The sequence below is a fragment of the Cyprinodon variegatus genome, unplaced genomic scaffold (genome assembly GCF_000732505.1).
Source record: "Cyprinodon variegatus isolate N-32 unplaced genomic scaffold, C_variegatus-1.0 Scaffold1353, whole genome shotgun sequence".
In the NCBI taxonomy this organism is placed as follows: domain Eukaryota; kingdom Metazoa; phylum Chordata; class Actinopteri; order Cyprinodontiformes; family Cyprinodontidae; genus Cyprinodon; species Cyprinodon variegatus.
The window spans coordinates 156,002-175,027 of record NW_015151806.1 but is presented as its reverse complement, the minus strand read 5'-3'; the positions used below and the strand labels follow the sequence as shown (position 1 = coordinate 175,027).

General features: G+C 35.5%; 1 protein-coding gene across 1 annotated transcript in view; it reads right to left on the bottom strand.

Moving 5' to 3' along the window:
* Positions 1 to 826: 826 nt before the first annotated feature.
* arap2 (ArfGAP with RhoGAP domain, ankyrin repeat and PH domain 2) overlaps positions 827 to 19,026 on the bottom strand; it is a gene marked incomplete at its 3' end in the record, with an annotated part of 133,956 nt that continues 115,756 nt past the window's right edge. The window contains exon 16 of the mRNA XM_015402490.1: positions 827 to 971. Coding sequence (XP_015257976.1) covers positions 827 to 971 — 145 coding nt within the window. The remainder of the gene's footprint in view (positions 972 to 19,026) is intronic.

Sequence of the window (19,026 nt, the reverse complement as noted above, 5' to 3'; positions counted from 1 at the left end):
AGAAAGTGGAATTTTCAAAACGTGGAGGCGCTCAGTTTCAGTAAATAATATGACAAGACATGAGAGTCATTTTTTTCTCACTCCAGCACTTTAAGTGCTGGTTATATGCTTAAAGTGGGGTTGCTTCAAGGAAAAATGAAAAAAAAAAAAAACTTCCAGCTAGCATTTGATCTATGCATGCTAGTAAAAGAAAGCAAAAGAAGTTACCGTCCTGCAAAAATGCACTTTGGAGAAGCAAGCTTTCAAGGTTATGAAAATATCTACGTTTGTAAAAGGAAAATCAAAATCAAATCGCAATAATGGTTGTAAATTATCGCAATTTTGATTTTTGACTAAATCCTTCAGCCCAGTGCTGATATTCATAAAAATTATCATAAAATGTTATTGAAGAATATTACAGAAAAATACTCAAAACAATAGAATAATCAAAGGACTGCACAAAGAGCTAAAGTGAACTGTATGAACTAAATTTCATTTGCGCCCTTCACTGAACAAGCATGGTTTACCAGAATCAGTGGTTAAAACAACTATACAGTTACAGCTTCTGATGTGTCACCTCTATGCCAGTCTATATGAAGGCAAGATAGAAAACAGCACATATTAGACTCAGGTCTGCCATGAGGTGGAAAGTGTTGGAACACGATTGTTTTGGTTTATAGTAAAATTAGTTTTAGACAAACAAGAGTTAGGGTGGTAAGTACACAGAGATGAGGAACAGTAGTAGGGGCATATATCAAATATGAACCCTTTGTTCTTTTTACATTATCATATTAAATGGTTTTTAGTTAGAAGCTCCATCTTTTTCCAGTTGTTTGTGTGTTCGTACCCCGCTCCAGTCATAGTTTCTGAGTTACTGACAGCCAAGCTGACCACTTCGGTGACATCTAATCTTCCGATGGCAGAGGGGCTCCGCTCCTTCTCATAATAACTCAGGAAGCCGCCCTCCAATGTACACCAGCGGCGTGCCATTTCTGAAAAACAAACACACAGATTTTCAATTCTGGCATCTCAGTATTTGCACTAGATGAGCAAAAAACTAATACTGAAAAGTTTTTAAAAAAATAAATAAAAATCTGGTAAAGGTATAGTGGAGGATGTTCTTTTTACAGGTGGATCATCTAAATAAGTGGTCCTCCTAATTGTCAATTATTCAGGTGATGTGTTTACTTAAGGCCGTCCTACGTGCTCGTCCCCATTTTCACTTACAGGTGGTGAGTCTGACATGGTGGAAAAACTGCAAATCTTCTTTTGGAAACTAAGCTTGTATGAGCGATGCAAACAGCAACTTTTAAACAGAAAGAGCAAGAGGAGAAATGGGCTCGTGCACACGTTTCATAGATGTTTCCTCACGGTAGTGGGTACAGACTCACTTTATGTCAGTCTGTAAAATGTCAGTCTTGTATATATCTTGTCCTGGCATGGTATACAGAGAAAACGTAATTTCATTTCCCTTGTATGTCTTGTGCATATGTAGAAAGTGACAATATAAGCTGAACCTGAACAGGGTTGTGCGTGAGCATTTTTTTTTTAAGGTGGAGAAGAAGGGTCTTCTCAAAAATGTGTGAAAATCCTCCACTATACCTTTAAAGTAAAAAAAAATAAAATAAATACAATTTTAATCAAATATACAAGCTTAGCATAATGTAAAGTTATTGGTGCTACAAAATTTTTTATTTATAGAATCTAAATCATTTATACCCTGACATTTATTTCTAAGTGCTCACCTATATTACATTATGCTCACTTTTAATCTACCATTATAAACACAAAGTCATTAAAAGTTTTGCTGATTCCCCTCCAAGGTCCTTATCTAGTTAGCTTGATAACCACCCAACAGGAAAATGTAATGGAAACAAACCATTGTTAAATGTTTTCAGAATAACATTTTTTTTGTATAATAAACTTTATCTGACCCATGTGATTTTACATGCAAAAATTATGTTTCAGCTCTTTTCTTCTTTAAGTTGTTTTAAATGAGTGTCCTTTCTGTGGTCCGTCTGAAAATATGCTCCGAGTTTTTTATGGAATAAACACAACCAAAGACAATTTTTAGCCTTTTAATGAGTATTTTTTTTTTTTTTTTGCCAGGGTTTTTACAAATGTTCTATTTATAAGCATTAATTGATGTCAGTTCCCTGGCTGTACAGTATATACCGCTAGCTTTATTTGATGGAGGGTTTTGTTTGTATTTATGTTCAGGTGGATCTAGTTAGTTTGGAAATTGGTGTTTGGTTTGGTTGATGTTAACTAGTCTGTTTTGTGTGTATTTGGTTGATTCATTTATTGTTGTTTGTCAAAATTGTCTGAAATAAATTCCTTTTCATTCATTCATTCATTCATTGGAGGAGTTTGACAAAACAAAAGAAACAAGCCAAAGACCTGACTTTAAAAATTTTTAATCAATAAAGCAAAGGTGGCCGTTGACTTGTCCCGCAGAGACAGACTGCTAGAAGGACCTCACATTGATGTTGTGACTCTGTGGAAGTGCAATGTTAAAGCCAGAACAAGGGTAGAATTTCACTTCCAAGGAGCTATACAGAACATGGAGAATTTTATGCAGTTAGGTGCTTTTAACTAAATGTGATGTAGAATGTCAGATGATGGAGTACTACAATATAACAAGCTACTCATTTAAGTAATTTTTAGCCCACATTTGTTTTTACATAAATAGAGATTTTTAACTAACACTTGTTTTACACGAATAATAGATTATACTTTTGATTTCTGTAAATAAATTGTTGTTTAAAGTCAAAAGTCTTTAATTTGTAATACAGTAGTAGCCATTCAAATAGCCTCCACTACTTACCCTACAATTCCTTTTTAAACTAAATCTTAGCACTAAAATGTTCTGTTATGATTTTTGGACATTAAGATCTAAGGAGAAGCATTATCTCCTGGTCAAACCCTGTAATTCAGTGAAAGGGATGCATACCCAGGAGAAGGCCAGTGGCTGGAATTTGGAGGGTTGCAGGGAAGTGGGCTGCCATTCAGCTGGTGTGGCTGGAAAGGGCCATTTTGAGCGGCTGCTACTGTACTAATGATGGCATCTTCTTTCCATCTAAAACTGACCCTTAAGTTCTTATGATTTGAGTAGATTTTTCATTTTTACAAAATACTGATGTAGAGACACTGTTTTCCTGCATTGTGGTCAGAATAAAAATAACCCACTATGACCTCTGACTCTTTGCAAGTTGGCAATGGAATATGGAATATAACATTTACATCTATCAGACTCTGTTTTATCTCCCAGCGATGAATGGGCCCTAAAATGGTATTTAGAGATGATCAGAGATCCTTACAGTGTAATGACCCTGAGTAAAAACACCAGCCAAACACCAAATAGGAAAGCATAATCTGACGTTACTGCTTTTCTTCAAAGAGAAAAACATTTTCTTCATAGTGGCTAAAATGATCACATATTAATAAATGCAGTTTTGAAAACTATTATTCTTTAAAACTGTACATATAGACAAAGCGATAAAGGCATAAATAAAAAATACATCTATGAAATTTCTGAAAGCTTTCACATGTTTATTGAGCTAAATATATTTTCTTGCCAATCTATTGATCAAGTAGAAACACAAGTTTGATAAACAGATATAAGCGGATTTATTAGCTTGGCTATCTACTGTAAAAATGTCCACAGCTGTATATTGATTATTTAATTTCCAGAAGCAACGAATTTATATTGTTAAAACACTGTACAGTACAGTATTTTATTTGTCTATTCTTTTTACTCTGTGACTTGTTCTGTTATTTTTATACACTTTTTAAAGGTCCACATTTGCGTGACAACTTTTGATAATACCTTTTGCTGCTGTAACACCACAATTTACCCACAGGGGGACAATAAAGGGATTTTTTTCTATTTTTATTTCTGCATATGTAAATTAGATTTTGTCATCATTTATTTATATAATTATAAATATTCATATTTATTTATAAATCATAGCAACTTTTCTTGCACAACAGTTAGCAACAACTTGAAATACTTTGTTGAATCTCCGCCACAGCATGAGAACAGGGGCAATATTTTAAGAAGACTGATCAGCAACAAATGCACCTTAACCACTAGACTCCAAAGAAGAGTAACAAGATAAAATTTTTGGTTAGTTAGACAAAAAGGGCAAATTTGGAGTCTGATAGATGATTGATTAAGATGAGAGTACATATTAGGGAATTTTGTAATGAGGAGGGATATTGGCACTTCCCTGGGAATGGTATTCTTTTAGCTAAAATCGTCAGTTGGACTGCTCAAAATAACTTCAACACAATATTCAAAATATTCTCATTATCAGTTCGTATGAAATCGTACGAAAAGTTATGCACACTATTTCGTACGTTTTGGACGTTTTTCCTCAAAAAACCTGATCAGTGCGCATGCGCTGGCAGACAGACAAAAAAAGCAGATCCACGGACGGACGGAAAACTGGGAAAAGCAGTGCAATCATCACTTATTCATGTCTCTAACTATGTTGCTTGCTGTTTTATATCTTAGGGTTAGGGTCAGGGTTAGGGCTAATTGTATTTTAAATTCTATGTTCTTGAATGGTGCGTAAGATGCGCATGCGCATACGATGAAAAAAACGTCCAAAACGTACCAAATTACGGTGCATAACTTTTCATACGATTTCATACGAACTCATAATGAGAATACACTGCAATATTTCTTATTCAAGATGACACTGCAGTGGCAAAATGTAGAGTTTTTCTTTTCTCTCATGTATCTGCATACTACTAGTGTAATTTCAACTTATCACAAGAGTGTGCAAAGTTCTACAACAAAGCATTTTTAATCTTGGTATATATAAGGTATATATATGAGGGAGGTGCAGTGCTACATTACGTGGTACTCTGTTCAGCTGCTCAATGAACTTACTCTGGCATCTCATGTAAAGAACTACAATCTATAGAAATTGTCTAGTATCCTACCTACTTTTACTCTATTAATTTGCAGATGTCTAGAATAGACATCTGCAAATAGACATCTGTTTAAATGATTTAATTGAATTTACCTGATAAAGCATTAATTCACCCTTGAGTGGTCTATCCCATTAGCAACAAAACCTAAACCACCTGAAAGTAAAGTAATCCGAAAAAACAACAATGTAAAATTCAAGATAAGACTGATTTAATGTTAAATAGTCCTGATTTATGGACAGCCCACTGAGGTTTGACACCTTCAAATCTGAAATTCTTTGAGTTATGATTCCAGACTTTGGGGTGTTTTAAACCATCTGTATGACTATAACTAAATTATCACAAGGATATAACAGTTATAACGTTTTAATAAAGATGTACATGGCATAAGGAATCCCAAGCAGACAAAAAAACAAATTGTAAGAAGGAACCAAGCAGAATAGAGTTTTCAAACTAAACATCATCTCACTCCAAAGGCTGAAAAACACAGACTATTGTGCTTTATAACGGTATAATTTACAGAGCCAATAAACATGAAGCTCATGAAAACACACCTAATTTTGGATATTCAAAGTCACTATGTCATCTGTTTTATTTTTTGCTAGTTCCGCTACAAACAGACGCATACAAACAGCTTCCCACCCCACAGCCCCCCTCCGTTCTCAACTCCAAAGTTTCCAGCGCATTTATCTCATGAATATGCTAATTGTGCGCTCATCTGCCAACTGTCTATTATGCTTCTGAAGGAACAGATATAGTTCCAATAAAAAAGGAAGTGTCGACAACTAGATGTAGAAAGAAAAAGGATGTGATAAATACGCAAAAGGAGGATGTCAGTTTTGCTCTATTCACCCTCACGCTGTAGCTCTTTACAGCCGTTTCTCACTTTATCTCCATCTTCGGTTTATAAGCAAAAGTTGTTTGGACACAGATTGAGAAAAAAAAGCTGCATAATATTCTTTTTTTTATTATTTTCCTCTCACTTGGCATTTAAAGAAAATACCCTCTTACTGACCCCACTTCACTTGAAGAAAAAGATAACTCTTTCAGCTGCAGAGGCTTCGTCTTCATTTACCCACTGTGCATGCAGGGGTTTAATGTGCCAGTGTGGGACAGACGAAGAGAGACAAAGTGTGATATTTAAAGCTATTACTACTCTGATCTTTCAAGAAGGATATAGTGTTGTCTTGGTGACAGAGAAGATGAAATACATTTTACCCTGGGCTTAAATGGGCCCCAGAATCACTGAGGTTTTGCATAAAATGTCATGTCCATCATCGCCTGGACAAGATGGTGAATTTTGTGCTTTTGTTCCATGTTGCAACTTTGTGTTCCTTCTGTTTTTTTTTTTTTTTAAAGCTGGAATACTTTAATAACCATTTAGAATTTTAATATTCTGAGTCTCTTCACATCATTAAAACTAAATGGAAACCTTTCAACACTTGAGGCTGTGCAAAAGAAGACAGACACTCTTCTACTGTCATACAGAAGATTGAAAATACTTATAAATAAATAGAATATTAAATGGTTGTTTAATGGTATCATATACTTTTGACTTTGAAAAAAAAAAACAACCATCTCATCTGGGTGCAATTATGAACAGATTTCAGCATATTCTTTCTAAAACTTATTTTGAAGCTCCCATCACAGGTTATTCTACAGTACATATATAGCAATTTAGAAAATGAGAAAATACCCCTGATGCAATACAGCACTAATGATGCCTTTAGACCACATGAAGGGATGACGTTTTCACGTCCCCTTTATAGCTAAAAACATCTTAAAACTCATTTTTCTTATCCATAATTAACAATAAAGTAAAGCCACCGTGTGTGTGGCATCTCCCATAGTACATTAAGAGCAGTAATGAGTCTGCACACACTTTTCTCGATGTGTGTAGAGAGCATCAAAAACTCCCCCAATGCCCATCTGACTTCAACCTGTTGGCCATGATAGAGTAGGTGATATTTCACAAACTTTTTTAGGGAAAAGCAATTACCAATGACAGTGTTACATAAAATAAAGTCCATTTTATAGCTCTTGAGCCATATGGAGCCATATGGAGTAAAAGTTCTGCGCTTCATGTAAATAATATAATCTCTAATTTTTACCTGTGCATTCTGATTTACTGTGCACTGCTGGGTATGTGTTATTATTCATAAAACAGCTCTGAATGTAAAAAACAATTCTCGCCTGGATTTTCTATGTGAAAATAATTAAGAATTGTACTCCAACAGACCAGTAATTAACTATTTGACACAATAGAAACACTGTCTTATATTGTGGCAAGCAGCCTTTCAAATGTGATTGGAATATCTGTAAGACAGTATTTCTACAAGTGCTTTTCTAGGACTAGGCGCATGCCACCAGTTTCGCATACTTCTTAACCATTCTGCCATCAGGTTTGCCATAAATGCTCCTTTCAATACACACCACTGCGCTCTGTATTCATCTGTCAATTGGCCCTCCCTTCACAATCGGCGCAAAATTCACTGGTTCATCTTTATTTAAAAGACCCTTCTTGGCCACTCGTCACCTTATTTTGGTCACCTGCTGCAGCCAAAGCCCGTCACTTACAACACCCAGTCCTCATTTAATCTACAATTACTTATTCCCAAAAACAACACTAGTTTTGGTCTTGCTTCTTTTCAATCTGCTGCCGCTCATGACTTGAACGCTGTGCAAAATATTCTTGGAACTGGATAGACTAATTTCAATGTCATCCTTCACAGACACTTGGAGCTGCTTCTCTGTGTACCGTATTTTCACGACTATAAGGCGCACTTAAACGTCTTTTTTTTCCCTCAAAATGTGCGGTGCGCCCTATGGTGCAGTGCGCCCTATGTGTGTTGTAACTGCGACTTTTGAGACCNGCACACGTTTCATAGATGTTTCCTCACGGTAGTGGGTACAGACTCACTTTATGTCAGTCTGTAAAATGTCAGTCTTGTATATATCTTGTCCTGGCATGGTATACAGAGAAAACGTAATTTCATTTCCCTTGTATGTCTTGTGCATATGTAGAAAGTGACAATATAAGCTGAACCTGAACAGGGTTGTGCGTGAGCATTTTTTTTTTAAGGTGGAGAAGAAGGGTCTTCTCAAAAATGTGTGAAAATCCTCCACTATACCTTTAAAGTAAAAAAAAATAAAATAAATACAATTTTAATCAAATATACAAGCTTAGCATAATGTAAAGTTATTGGTGCTACAAAATTTTTTATTTATAGAATCTAAATCATTTATACCCTGACATTTATTTCTAAGTGCTCACCTATATTACATTATGCTCACTTTTAATCTACCATTATAAACACAAAGTCATTAAAAGTTTTGCTGATTCCCCTCCAAGGTCCTTATCTAGTTAGCTTGATAACCACCCAACAGGAAAATGTAATGGAAACAAACCATTGTTAAATGTTTTCAGAATAACATTTTTTTTGTATAATAAACTTTATCTGACCCATGTGATTTTACATGCAAAAATTATGTTTCAGCTCTTTTCTTCTTTAAGTTGTTTTAAATGAGTGTCCTTTCTGTGGTCCGTCTGAAAATATGCTCCGAGTTTTTTATGGAATAAACACAACCAAAGACAATTTTTAGCCTTTTAATGAGTATTTTTTTTTTTTTTTTGCCAGGGTTTTTACAAATGTTCTATTTATAAGCATTAATTGATGTCAGTTCCCTGGCTGTACAGTATATACCGCTAGCTTTATTTGATGGAGGGTTTTGTTTGTATTTATGTTCAGGTGGATCTAGTTAGTTTGGAAATTGGTGTTTGGTTTGGTTGATGTTAACTAGTCTGTTTTGTGTGTATTTGGTTGATTCATTTATTGTTGTTTGTCAAAATTGTCTGAAATAAATTCCTTTTCATTCATTCATTCATTCATTGGAGGAGTTTGACAAAACAAAAGAAACAAGCCAAAGACCTGACTTTAAAAATTTTTAATCAATAAAGCAAAGGTGGCCGTTGACTTGTCCCGCAGAGACAGACTGCTAGAAGGACCTCACATTGATGTTGTGACTCTGTGGAAGTGCAATGTTAAAGCCAGAACAAGGGTAGAATTTCACTTCCAAGGAGCTATACAGAACATGGAGAATTTTATGCAGTTAGGTGCTTTTAACTAAATGTGATGTAGAATGTCAGATGATGGAGTACTACAATATAACAAGCTACTCATTTAAGTAATTTTTAGCCCACATTTGTTTTTACATAAATAGAGATTTTTAACTAACACTTGTTTTACACGAATAATAGATTATACTTTTGATTTCTGTAAATAAATTGTTGTTTAAAGTCAAAAGTCTTTAATTTGTAATACAGTAGTAGCCATTCAAATAGCCTCCACTACTTACCCTACAATTCCTTTTTAAACTAAATCTTAGCACTAAAATGTTCTGTTATGATTTTTGGACATTAAGATCTAAGGAGAAGCATTATCTCCTGGTCAAACCCTGTAATTCAGTGAAAGGGATGCATGCCCAGGAGAAGGCCAGTGGCTGGAATTTGGAGGGTTGCAGGGAAGTGGGCTGCCATTCAGCTGGTGTGGCTGGAAAGGGCCATTTTGAGTGGCTGCTACTGTACTAATGATGGCATCTTCTTTCCATCTAAAACTGACCCTTAAGTTCTTATGATTTGAGTAGATTTTTCATTTTTACAAAATACTGATGTAGAGACACTGTTTTCCTGCATTGTGGTCAGAATAAAAATAACCCACTATGACCTCTGACTCTTTGCAAGTTGGCAATGGAATATGGAATATAACATTTACATCTATCAGACTCTGTTTTATCTCCCAGCGATGAATGGGCCCTAAAATGGTATTTAGAGATGATCAGAGATCCTTACAGTGTAATGACCCTGAGTAAAAACACCAGCCAAACACCAAATAGGAAAGCATAATCTGACGTTACTGCTTTTCTTCAAAGAGAAAAACATTTTCTTCATAGTGGCTAAAATGATCACATATTAATAAATGCAGTTTTGAAAACTATTATTCTTTAAAACTGTACATATAGACAAAGCGATAAAGGCATAAATAAAAAATACATCTATGAAATTTCTGAAAGCTTTCACATGTTTATTGAGCTAAATATATTTTCTTGCCAATCTATTGATCAAGTAGAAACACAAGTTTGATAAACAGATATAAGCGGATTTATTAGCTTGGCTATCTACTGTAAAAATGTCCACAGCTGTATATTGATTATTTAATTTCCAGAAGCAACGAATTTATATTGTTAAAACACTGTACAGTACAGTATTTTATTTGTCTATTCTTTTTACTCTGTGACTTTTTCTGTTATTTTTATACACTTTTTAAAGGTCCACATTTGCGTGACAATTTTTGATAATATCTTTTGCTGCTGTAACACCACAATTTACCCACAGTGGGACAATAAAGGGATTTTTTTCTATTTTTATTTCTGCATATGTAAATTAGATTTTGTCATCATTTATTTATATAATTATATATATTCATATTTATTTATAAATTATAGCAACTTTTCTTGCACAACAGTTAGCAACAACTTGAAATACTTTGTTGAATCTCTGCCACAGCATGAGAACAGGGGCAATATTTTAAGAAGACTGATCAGCAACAAATGCACCTTAACCACTAGACTCCAAAGAAGAGTAACAAGATAAAATTTTTGGTTAGTTAGACAAAAAGGGCAAATTTGGAGTCTGATAGATGATTGATTAAGATGAGAGTACATATTAGGGAATTTTGTAATGAGGAGGGATATTGGCACTTCCCTGGGAATGGTATTCTTTTAGCTAAAATCGTCAGTTGGACTGCTCAAAATAACTTCAACACAATATTCAAAATATTCTCATTATCAGTTCGTATGAAATCGTACGAAAAGTTATGCACACTATTTCGTACGTTTTGGACGTTTTTCCTCAAAAAACCTGATCAGTGCGCATGCGCTGGCAGACAGACAAAAAAAGTAGATCCGCGGACGGATGGAAAACTGGGAAAAGCAGTGCAATCATCACTTATTCATGTCTCTAACTATGTTGCTTGCTGTTTTATATCTTAGGGTTAGGGTCAGGGTTAGGGCTAATTGTATTTTATATTCTATGTTCTTGAATGGTGCGTAAGATGCGCATGCGCATACGATGAAAAAAACGTGCAAAACGTACCAAATTACGGTGCATAACTTTTCATACGATTTCATACGAACTCATAATGAGAATACACTGCAATATTTCTTATTCAAGATGACACTGCAGTGGCAAAATGTAGAGTTTTTCTTTTCTCTCATGTATCTGCATACTACTAGTGTAATTTCAACTTATCACAAGAGTGTGCAAAGTTCTACAACAAAGCATTTTTAATCTTGGTATATATAAGGTATATATATGAGGGAGGTGCAGTGCTACATTACGTGGTACTCTGTTCAGCTGCTCAATGAACTTACTCTGGCATCTCATGTAAAGAACTACAATCTATAGAAATTGTCTAGTATCCTACCTACTTTTACTCTATTAATTTGCAGATGTCTAGAATAGACATCTGCAAATAGACATCTGTTTAAATGATTTAATTGAATTTACCTGATAAAGCATTAATTCACCCTTGAGTGGTCTATCCCATTAGCAACAAAACCTAAACCACCTGAAAGTAAAGTAATCCGAAAAAACAACAATGTAAAATTCAAGATAAGACTGATTTAATGTTAAATAGTCCTGATTTATGGACAGCCCACTGAGGTTTGACACCTTCAAATCTGAAATTCTTTGAGTTATGATTCCAGACTTTGGGGTGTTTTAAACCATCTGTATGACTATAACTAAATTATCACAAGGATATAACAGTTATAACGTTTTAATAAAGATGTACATGGCATAAGGAATCCCAAGCAGACAAAAAAACAAATTGTAAGAAGGAACCAAGCAGAATAGAGTTTTCAAACTAAACATCATCTCACTCCAAAGGCTGAAAAACACAGACTATTGTGCTTTATAACGGTATAATTTACAGAGCCAATAAACATGAAGCTCATGAAAACACACCTAATTTTGGATATTCAAAGTCACTATGTCATCTGTTTTATTTTTTGCTAGTTCCGCTACAAACAGACGCATACAAACAGCTTCCCACCCCACAGCCCCCCTCCGTTCTCAACTCCAAAGTTTCCAGCGCATTTATCTCATGAATATGCTAATTGTGCGCTCATCTGCCAACTGTCTATTATGCTTCTGAAGGAACAGATATAGTTCCAATAAAAAAGGAAGTGTCGACAACTAGATGTAGAAAGAAAAAGGATGTGATAAATACGCAAAAGGAGGATGTCAGTTTTGCTCTATTCACCCTCACGCTGTAGCTCTTTACAGCCGTTTCTCACTTTATCTCCATCTTCGGTTTATAAGCAAAAGTTGTTTGGACACAGATTGAGAAAAAAAAGCTGCATAATATTCTTTTTTTTATTATTTTCCTCTCACTTGGCATTTAAAGAAAATACCCTCTTACTGACCCCACTTCACTTGAAGAAAAAGATAACTCTTTCAGCTGCAGAGGCTTCGTCTTCATTTACCCACTGTGCATGCAGGGGTTTAATGTGCCAGTGTGGGACAGACGAAGAGAGACAAAGTGTGATATTTAAAGCTATTACTACTCTGATCTTTCAAGAAGGATATAGTGTTGTCTTGGTGACAGAGAAGATGAAATACATTTTACCCTGGGCTTAAATGGGCCCCAGAATCACTGAGGTTTTGCATAAAATGTCATGTCCATCATCGCCTGGACAAGATGGTGAATTTTGTGCTTTTGTTCCATGTTGCAACTTTGTGTTCCTTCTGTTTTTTTTTTTTTTTAAAGCTGGAATACTTTAATAACCATTTAGAATTTTAATATTCTGAGTCTCTTCACATCATTAAAACTAAATGGAAACCTTTCAACACTTGAGGCTGTGCAAAAGAAGACAGACACTCTTCTACTGTCATACAGAAGATTGAAAATACTTATAAATAAATAGAATATTAAATGGTTGTTTAATGGTATCATATACTTTTGACTTTGAAAAAAAAAAACAACCATCTCATCTGGGTGCAATTATGAACAGATTTCAGCATATTCTTTCTAAAACTTATTTTGAAGCTCCCATCACAGGTTATTCTACAGTACATATATAGCAATTTAGAAAATGAGAAAATACCCCTGATGCAATACAGCACTAATGATGCCTTTAGACCACATGAAGGGATGACGTTTTCACGTCCCCTTTATAGCTAAAAACATCTTAAAACTCATTTTTCTTATCCATAATTAACAATAAAGTAAAGCCACCGTGTGTGTGGCATCTCCCATAGTACATTAAGAGCAGTAATGAGTCTGCACACACTTTTCTCGATGTGTGTAGAGAGCATCAAAAACTCCCCCAATGCCCATCTGACTTCAACCTGTTGGCCATGATAGAGTATGTGATATTTCACAAACTTTTTTAGGGAAAAGCAATTACCAAAGACAGTGTTTCATAAAATAACAAAGTCTATTTTAATGTCGTAAGGGAGTCCAACTCCTTACCAACTCAGGATTTTCAGCTGACAATGCATAAGAACGCCTAAAAAGGCCTCTCCAAATTCAAACGTTTATAGCTCTTGAGCCATATGGAGTAAAAGTACTGGGCTTCATGTAATAATATAATCTCTAATTTTTACCTGTGCATTCTGATTTACTGTAAGTGCACTGCTGGGTATGTGTTATTATTCATAAAACAGCCCTCAATGTAAAAAAAATGTCTCGCCTGGATTTTCTATGTGAAAATAAATAAGAATTGTACTCCAGCAGGCCAGGAATTAACTATTTGACACGATAGAAACACTGTCTTATATTGTGGCAAGCAGCCTTTCAAATGTGATTGGAATATCTGCAAAGACAGTATTTCTACAAGTACTTTTCTAAGACTAGGCGCATGCCACCAGTTTTGCATACTTCTTAACCATTCCACCATCAGGTTTGTCATAAATGCTCCTTTCATTACACACCACTGCGCTCTGTATTCATCTGTCAATTGGCCCTTCCTTCACAATCGGCACAAAATTCACTGGTTCATCTTTATTTAAAAGACCCTTCTTGGCCACTCGTCACCTTATTTTGGTCACCTGCTGCAGCCAAAGCTCGTCACTTACAAAACCGGTCCTCATTTAATCTACAATTACTTATTCCCAAAAACAACACTAGTTTTGGTCTTGCTTCTTTCCAATCTGCTGCCGCTCATGACTTGAACGCTGTACAAAATATTCTTGAACTGGATAGACTAATTTCAATGTTATCCTTCACAGACACTTGGAGCTGCTTCTCTATGTAGTCATTTTTGGGTTGTCTGATGTGTTTTAAAGTGTATTTTATGTATGTATTACTAGTGTATTGTATTTATTAAAGCCCTACTTCCCTTTTCCTAAGTGGTTACTCCACTTACCAGGCCACTATTGTAAATAGGAATCTTGTTTTTAATTACTTGCATGTAAACATTAATACAATAATAATAAAGAACTTCAGCCTAAAAACATCAGTGAGACCTCTTTGAAAAGATAACACTTAAAGGAATCAGACTAAAGTGTCAAAATCTTTCAAACACGCGTTTTTATGGGAAAAAAAAGAATTTAAAGGCAAAAAAAAACACTTCTTCAGTGAAAAATCTGAATACAAAACATGTAGTGAGTCATCTTTGCAATGAGTTATATCTGAAATTTTAGGTTCCCCCATATAAAGCATATATCGTTGAATAAGCTATTCATTGGCTACACATTGATGTAACTCACGTGGATTTTTACTGGTTGGAATAAGAGGTCGGACAAGGAAGTCAAACATTTTAAGCATGATTGATGCTGATTGGCTTTCTGCTGTTCCAGCCTGCCNGTTCCCCCATATAAAGCATATATCGTTGAATAAGCTATTCATTGGCTACACATTGATGTAACTCACGTGGATTTTTACTGGTTGGAATAAGAGGTCGGACAAGGAAGTCAAACATTTTAAGCATGATTGATGCTGATTGGCTTTCTGCTGTTCCAGCCTGCCCCCATCGTCCTGTAACTGGTCAAACAAGGTATCAATCAAGCCAGGACTTCTTGTTTGAACGAGTGTTGGCATCGAATGCATTGTTGTTTACATCTTGTAGCGGGGATTTTGAGTGAAAATATAACATTTTGGTGGTGTTTTTTCCTGAATATGAGAGTTATCCTGCTGTATTTGTGCCTTTGTGCACTTAGTACGACGTTTAGAGCCATAATTTTACCGGATTATCTTTTTTTTCTGAATTTTTCGAGCAGAAAGAGACCAAACTTGGAGGGAAATATTGGCATTTTTCTCTTAGACAACAAAAAGGTAAGAATATGAACTTTTTCAGTTTTGTGTATCTCTCAAGTTTCTTTCGATAAAACCGCTGCAGTGTTTGTCAAGGTCAGTATGCTTGGTATCATCGCAAAGATGAGAAAGAGAGCTTTCTGTAGGTATTCGGACATGCTATTTTGACATTGAAATACTCAAATGTACATGCGCTGAAAGTTGAGGAAACTTAAAGAGAATAAGGTCTGAATGGCAAATAATCTCACTTCCTGCTGTATGTAATGCACCATAGACAGAAGACCCAGCTGGTTTATAAGCTGTCACATTCCTTTTCTAAAGCCTTTTCTGAAAAAAAAACTAGGTAAACACATATACTTAAATTTTTCTTAAAAACATACTAACAGATGATTGGAAAATGAGAAACAATCAGAACTGTCATGAACCAGGTTTTATGAAGACTAATGCAAAGTGAAAAGATGATGGGCAAGGGAAAAAAAAAAAAAAGGAAATCCAAATCGTCTATTTAAAAAATAGCTATTTATTTTTGTGTAATATTAAGCTATTTCTATGAAAGAATAACTCATTAAAAAGCTTTTCACACATCTTTACCAGAGGAACCAATGCATTTGTACTGTGTTGTGTGAAGCTGCTCTTCCAGTAACAAATAATCCAAAAACGTCAAATGACTTTTTAAATAGTTCAATAAAACAACCTTTAAATGATGTTAAAAACATTGTGGCAAAAGTCTCTTCCTCTCACAGTAGTTAATGAGTTGAGATCCCTGCAACGCACTCCACCAGGAAACCAGCTTTATCAAAAAGCCGCCCATCATGAGCATCATTTCCTCATCTCTTTCTGCTACTCTTGTTTTTTTTCTTCTTAGCGGGTGGGATACCAGTAGCTTCTAGCACAAGAACAAGCGTTATGAGGGAACAATAGTGCTTGATTTACAATCAAGCAGCTGCGTCCATAGCCAGCTGTTCCCCTGACTCCCATACACACACATATACAGAGCAGCAGGCCCGTGGCCCAGCCGTACTCCACGGGAGTCCATAACCAGCCCCAAGAGACTGCGATGACGGAAGCCAGATGAGGTACAAGCCTCCACCAGATAAAACAGGCCAATTAGCTTGTATGCCAAGAGAGCTCCCTGCATAGTGTTTTCCAAATGAAGGGACCCTCTGAATGTACAATGTGGAACCCTTTTTATTTTCCTTCATTTACAATACCTCAGATAAACAGGTTGATCAAATACAAATCATAACATTGTATTTCTTTCATCACTATGAAATAAAAACAGTTCTATTCACTGCTGTGTGAGTGTATTGTAACTTCCTGAACCGTCTTTTTGAATTGCACATGGCACAAACATACAATTCAGCATACGTGATGATGGCGAGGCTGTACCCGTTAGGTTTTGTCCTTTCCTTTGTTGACTTTTTCTCCCACATCTGCTGCTTCCCCTCCATCTTCTACCAACCTTACCATCAGATTAAAATATCTGCAATGAAGACACCCGGTGGACAGCTTGTCAGGGATGCTGGGAATGGAACTGAAGGGATCTCAAGAATATTTCTGTGCCAGAACTAGAGACCTCTTCATTACACTGAGGGATGGGCAAGTATGACATAAGATATGGAAAAGAAACTAATATCTGTCATGTTTTTTTGGCTACAATACTACTTACTCAGTCACCTCAACAGTCTAAAAAAACTGGAATCGTACATTATGCACTTTTCAAAATACTGCTTTTTTATATTACTAGCGCAAGGTTCATATAAATCAACACAAAGTAGAGCAACATGTCATTTATCTCACATATGTAATGCACTTTTAATAAATCCCACTTAATCTGATACCTCTAAATATAATTTGGTGGAACAAATTTCCAAAAGAGACCTCATTAAGGGATTTTATGAGACTTTTTTGTTTGTGTCCTTTCTGCTGCTCCCATATTTGGGGATCACCACAGTAAGCCTTTATAATGTGCTCCCAGATTTTGCAAAGGATTCAAACCCTTGTTCAAGTCAAAGACATAAACCACCTTACCATGGTGGCATCCATAGGTTTTAGGAGAACATCAGTAAAGAAATAACATCATAAAACGCATGGAGGAATAAGAAACATTAAATGAAAGCTCTGGAGATGTTAATAGCAGGTTTAGGTTGTTTGACTATATCTCAATATATACACCCTCAAAAAGACAAGTATCATTTGTGCACCAACAAAATGGTCAGAAGCAAACAATTTTTTAAAGAAATCAATTTGAAAACACATTTCTTTGTTGTCCACTTTGTATTGGTGAAGCATTGCTGTGGTGTATTCATGCTCTGACAATGTTTTTCTTTAACTAGAACATAGCAGCTGATAAGAGTAGATTGAAGATGGATGGAGCTAAATACATTGTTATACTGGAGAAAAAACTGTGAGAAGTTTCAAAAGACTTTGGGAGCTTTGGGGAAGTTCACCTTTGATCCAAAATGAGAAGTCAAAAAAATACCTAAAAAGACGTACACCGGTACGAGCAGCAAAAGGCTCAATGATGATAAACAGTTTAACAAAGCAATGGAAAACAGAACAGAATACTCTCATAGCCAGAGCAGTAAATCCAAATATAAGCCACAGAGAAGATTGAACTCCTCATAGAAGACCTTAATACAAAGTTTGCAAATGAAAAAACAAAACAAAAAAAACAATTGAATTGTTCATCTGGGCTCAATAAAACATAATTTGAATTTTATCCACAAGCCCCCCCATCCCTCAGCGTCTCCACAGAAGCAAGTGAGTTAGTGAGAGCAAGTGAAGGCAGGACACTGTTGATGAGGAAAAGACAAAACTAATCAAGGATTATATGGGCCATTTCCTTGGTGCCAGTCAGCATATCAGACAGGGACTTCCAAACTGTCGCTCTTTGCCTTCTCAAAATCACACCAGCACAACTATTGCACAAAAGAAGTTAAAAGTTTTAAATGTGATTTAGGTTTTTAATGTCTGATGGGTAAGATTTAGTGTAGCAGGAATCAACTGTCTGCCCTGTTTGGGTCATAAGTTTAGAGCAATAGAACTGTTTTGTTTTTTTTTAACCACAAAGAAAAGTAAATTGTTGCTTTATTTATCCAAGTCAACTGCATGTCAGTTTGGTGCATTTGTTGTTTAGAAGTTTTTTTTTTCTTCTTTTTTTTCTCCTAGACCAGTTTGTACTATAAATACAACAAAAACTAGCCCAAGTTGCCTCCTAAAAAAAAAGAAATAGCTTATTGCACATTAGTGCAGCACTTTGATTAAGTCTTTTTCATTTTGTATAAATTATTAATAGTTCAGGCACATCTATGGACCATCAAACCATTAGCCTGCGAAGCCAACAACATCCTGTACTACATTCAGAAATACCTCCTCCGTCTGTGCTCATGCACCTCTGACAGTGTTCCCCTTTTTCATTGACGAAGTTAGAACATGTTGAGTTTTTCTTTTTTTTATAACAGACCCCTTTAAATTTTTCATCAGCAGCAGCTGCAGTTAAAGTGCTAGTAGTGCACAAAAGCAGAGTCTTCTATAATAAATGAAATAATAAAGTATTTTATAGGTTGAACCTCCACAGGAGGTCATCCAGATGCATGAGGTACTAAAAGCAAAACAGTGAACAGAATGGCCTTTAACAAAGCAGGCGTAAAGTGTTGCAAGTTTTTTTCACACTAATTAAAAAAAAATTAAGTCAGGACTCCAGATGAAATGGTCTACACTTACAGATGAGCTATGAACATATATAAATACACTCACCGGCCACTTTATTAGGTACACCTGTCCAACT